The 4,883-nt window shown below is 46.8% G+C and overlaps 1 protein-coding gene across 1 annotated transcript; it reads right to left on the bottom strand.

The window, feature by feature from the left end:
- Nucleotides 1–312: 312 nt before the first annotated feature.
- Nucleotides 313–4,508, bottom strand: CFL2 (cofilin 2). The gene is made up of 4 exons (XM_056851679.1): nt 4,503–4,508; nt 1,330–1,637; nt 1,166–1,242; nt 313–961 (listed from the first exon to the last, which is right to left on the bottom strand). Exons 1-4 carry the CDS (start codon nt 4,503–4,505, stop codon nt 849–851), a joined length of 501 nt encoding a protein of 166 aa, XP_056707657.1. The 5' UTR covers nt 4,506–4,508; the 3' UTR covers nt 313–848.
- Between the last annotated feature and the right edge of the window lie 375 nt (nt 4,509–4,883).

The following is a 4,883-nucleotide window of genomic DNA, read 5'->3' as shown; positions in this document are numbered from 1 at the left end:
TCTATTTCCAATGAAAATGAGGCGACATTCTGTAATAAGCCACAAGTTTTATTGCAATGTGGCCAATATATTTGATCTCGAAAACACGGTTCCATTTAAGGCTCTTTTTTTAAATACAGAAATTGCCATTATGACCGATGTTTTACAAAACATTTTTTAGTGTTGCAAAACCTCCAAGGTAAACAGACAGTTCCTACTCCTGTTCAGTAGTGTACATTCAACACAAAAACAGAAGGCATCATAATAGCTACTTCATTTTTAAAGATATGCTTGTAACAGGAATGAAGTACTGAGGTACTACAATAATTTGATGAAACAGTTACAGAAACTAAATTGGCATTGGGGGGGGGGAGAATCAAAAATTACAAAAAAGTGCTTTAAATGCATAGTGTTGTGTGCCGCCATATCACCAAAAGAAAAAAGTCTTGTCAAGGCAGGTGAGGTGTATGAATGCACAAGAGCCTCATGGAACTGCAATCAAGTGCAACTTTAAATAATACTGAACAGGGTCTACCACTGGACAATACTTTAAAGGCAGTCAATTAGCTTAAACCTTTTTATTGCTTGGCTAGACTATCCACATCAACTATCACATTCATTCTACACATTTTCAAAGAATACCACATCATGAATTTTCTTTAACAGTATGACGTAAAGGCATTCCTTGGGTTCTACATAAAACTATCAGGTTTAAAAACAGTCTAATGGCAATCATTGGTAGACGGCTTAATTTAATGATATCTTCTTCAGGTGTGCAGGGTCCGGGCGGGTGAGGTAAAAGGGACTAATGCTATTCCAATTGAATGAGCTGCAGAAATGGAAGCTCCAGATGGCACTTGTCTGTCCTTTTATAACGGTTTTCCTTCAAGTGAAACTACGACATTGCCTCCTAGTTTCTCTCCAAGCGTTGAACGATCTTTAATATCATCCAAGCCATTTACTTGCCACTCGTGTTTAATACCTGAAAGAGATAAATGAACAAACGGTACACTTGTTCAGACTTTCAGTCCCTAGAAGGAAAGTAGTTTAAATAGCCACCGTGAAACGTACCAAATACATATAAGCACACACCCTGCTTACTTCAATGGTGATTTAAACATTATCACTCCACTGACCAATTTTCTTGAATAAAATTCTGTCCTTATAGAATATTTTCTGCTCATACCTGTGAATTTCTTTTTAATGGCATCTTTAGAGCTTGCGTAGATCATCTTGCTTTTTAAAGGGGCGCTTTCTGGAGCCCTACAGACGGGGGGAAAAGCTGTTATTCAATCCACTGAGGTTTGGATAGTAAATTCTGTTTTAACAATAATCCTTTGTTTTACACACCAGAATATAAATACCAGGTCTTCTTTTTTAGACTCCTTTGTTTCATATGTTGCATCATACAAAGCGTATCGGCAATCATTCAGAGGCAACAGCTTCACAAAGGACGTGTACGGGTCCTCCACCGTGTCACCAATGTCACCAACTAGTATCTGCTTTGATTCTTCTACAATTATTTGTCTTTTGTCACCACTTAAACAGAAGAGAACTGCTTTCTTTCTTTTCTTAATCTCTTCTGGCGTTGAAGATTTTCGTACTTTCATGTCATTAAAAACTTTGATAACTTCATCATTCACTGTTACTCCAGAAGCCTATAAAACAAAGTGAAACAGCATTCACTAGAATAAACTTACTCTATAAGCAAAGAAAAAAGTATGTCAGGAATGAATGTAACTCTATGTATCAGATTTAGATGAGTAGAACGAGGTCTCTGCCATATTACAACATCAGATAGTTAGTATTCCTATTTAACATGATCAACAACTTCTAAGATAAGCAAGTAATTTAAGGGATTTCCCCATGAAAAAATCAATAGCACCAACGGTAATTCAGATCCAGTCCTGTCATTATCCTAGTTTTGCTCAGTGATGTTTTAGCAGGAGAAATGTCTTTTGGATTGTGTCACGTTTAATGCTATGTATTTAAAATTCCTAGATTTTATTTAATGCTGCCCTATAAATATTCCAGTGCAGTTACTACATGAGGAAGGAATCAAGAACAGAATGTACAATTCCTCCCAATAGCAATGAGCCATACAGAAGCCTAGTCTAAAAGAATATGACTCTCACATCCGGATTGGACAAAGGTGCCCTTTATACTTTACAGCAGTGCCATGGGAGACACTTTACCATGGGTTCATCTCATGGTGTTACCGCAACATTTACACCACTTGCAAGCAAGGGTGACATTTTCATAGCAAAGAGCTTCACAGCCATCTCTGCTCACATCATCAAGGATCTTTATTGTAGCAATACTCTGGGACGAGCCCACCAAAAAGAAGTTCCCATTGTGCTCTAACATGTAAATGGCACAAAAGGGTTTGAGGGTTCCCCACCACCACTCTCAATACTTCAAGACCTCTAATAATTACCAATCTTGCTTTGAGTTTAGCTAACACTTTGCACTGAAAAAATATATTTAAAAGCTACTGCACTTCAGGGGTTTTAAAGAAAGACACATGCATGCAGCAGAACAAAGCAACAGTAAGAAGCTCAAGCCACTGTTTATCAGTTTCTCATTTTTCATTCCTATGTAGAGTAAGAACAGTCTCTCTGCTAAAAGTACTGCTTCTCATACAAACTTGCCATTTGTTTTGTTTAGATTTTCATTCCAAAGCTTCAGAAGTTTTTCTGCTCCAGAAACACAAAACACCAATCACACTGTACTGGTACATTTTAAGCAGCTCATTTCTATGGAATGATGAGACAATATAGTTCCTTTATCCTTTTTCTTTTCTACCACAAAAGGGAGCCAAGCCCCCCCCCCCATACAATCTAGTGCTTCTGAGACCGTCATATAGCACGGACTGCTGCCCAAATACAGGCAGGGCATTCCTCTCCCACTGCTGGGTTTTCAGCAGCAGAACAGTAGGGCAGACATGCTCATGATGGTCTGACACAGCTAGATGAACAATTTTCTCTGTAGACACAGGGAAAGCAAAGACACCCCTCAAATACGCATAATACATCAGAGTAGCTACACACAATGGATGGGAAATGCCACACAGCTCCACACTTTTCCAAGGAAAGGCACCCAGCCCGCTCATTATGATTAACAAAAGCACTGCAAGGAAAGGAAGCAATCATCTCTTTCCCTGCCTTCTTGACACCAATCATGTCAATAATCAATCACAGCAGAATGGGGCAAACCCAACTACCCATAACACCCCCCCCCCACACACACACACACACACACATTGTAATCGCAATGAAGCGGAAGAAGGTGACTACTGGATGAGAAAATCTCTCCCTTTTTTCGTATGGGAGTGTAGATTCAGCCTCTCATTTCGGAGACTTTTCTCGCTCACAAATGCAAAGAGAAGGCAAACATACTCATTTGTTTCCGGACACAGGGAAAAAAAGGACCCAAGCCTTAGTATATATACCGTTTGGTTCCCCTGAACAAATCCAGTGGAGGAAGATAAACGTGCTCCTTCTCCCCCCCCCCCCCGGTATCATAACCCGTGCGATGGCTCTATTCGGGTCGGATGGGCGGGCGAGGGAAAAGGGCGAAAGAATCCCTTCCATACAAAGGAAGGGGGAGAGGGAAGTGTCCCCAGGAGCCGCGACCTTCCACCCGCCGCCTTCCAGGGACGCAGGGCGACCATGCCTACACCAAGGGCGAAAACGCACGGGCGCCTGAGCCTCCTTTCTTCCCTGTTCCAGCCAGGATTCAGCCGGGATCGAACGCACGAACGTTCTTCCCTGTTCCAGCCAGGATTCAGCCAGGATCGAACGCACCTTCGTGCGTTCGATCCTGGCTGAATCCTGGCTGGAACAGGGAAGAACGTCCGTGCGTTCGATCCTGGCTGAATCCTGGCTGGAACAGGGAAGAACGTCCGTGCGTTCGATCCAAGAACGTTCGTGCGTTCGATCCTGGCTGGAACAGGGAAGAACGTCCGTGCGTTCGATCCCGGGTGAATCCTGGCTGGAACAGGGAAGAAAGGAGGCTCAGGCGCCCGTGCGTTTTCGCCCCAAGTCCCGTTATCTGGTCCACGGTCAGGTCGGCCGAACCCCCTCTCATCCCCTTCCACATCGAGGGCCTGCCCCACACCCGCCCCCCAGCCAGCCAGCCCAAACCGACACCCCCTCCTTTCCGATGCGCGTTTCTCCAAGGGGGGGGCACAGAGTAAAAAAAAAATGCGAATCGAATAAAATTAAGAATCAAAGAGAAGCCGGGGAGGGGGGTGGCAGCCCCAACGGCCCTCTCCCTTCACCTAGACCCGCTTCAGCCTGTCTCCCCCCCCCCCTTCCCGGCAGGTCAGGCAACTCCCCGGCCTGCCCCCCCCCCGCTTCTGCCGCCCCCTCCTCCCCAAAGAGGAGCTAAAATTAGACTAAAATGGCTGCCACCGGCCGCGGGGCCCACGCCGCCCCTCTCGCCCCCGGGGGTCTGGGCCTCGTCGCTCCCGCGCAGAAGCCGAGCCACATGGGAGCCCGGCGGGGCCACCCCGCCCTTACCATGATGCCGGGGGTGTCCCTGTCGCGGCGGCGGCGGCCGGGATTGCCTACGGAACGACACACACGCAAAACACCCCCCCGCACACACAATAAATCTGACCGGCGCTCCTCTCCGCACCGCTTCGACCGCGCGAGCTGAGCTAAAGGAGGGAGGCGAGGGAGGCGGCTGGGGGGGAGGCGAGGAGGCCGGTCACATGGGCGCCCCCTACTCTCCCCACGTGCTGCCGGCCCCGCCCAGCCCTGCGGAGAAAGGAGAAAATGGGGAGGGGGAGAGAGGCCGCCCCCACCCCGCAACACCCCGACTGGCCAGTTGCGCGACGCCTCCCACTGGACGGGGCTCGTGCGGAAGACTAGGACCCCCCGGCCCCGCCCCGCACACAA

Source organism: Euleptes europaea, chromosome 6, assembly GCF_029931775.1.
Source record: "Euleptes europaea isolate rEulEur1 chromosome 6, rEulEur1.hap1, whole genome shotgun sequence".
Classification (NCBI taxonomy): domain Eukaryota; kingdom Metazoa; phylum Chordata; class Lepidosauria; order Squamata; family Sphaerodactylidae; genus Euleptes; species Euleptes europaea.
The sequence above is the reverse complement of the archived record's forward strand: the minus strand, read 5'-3'. Positions and strand labels throughout refer to the sequence as shown.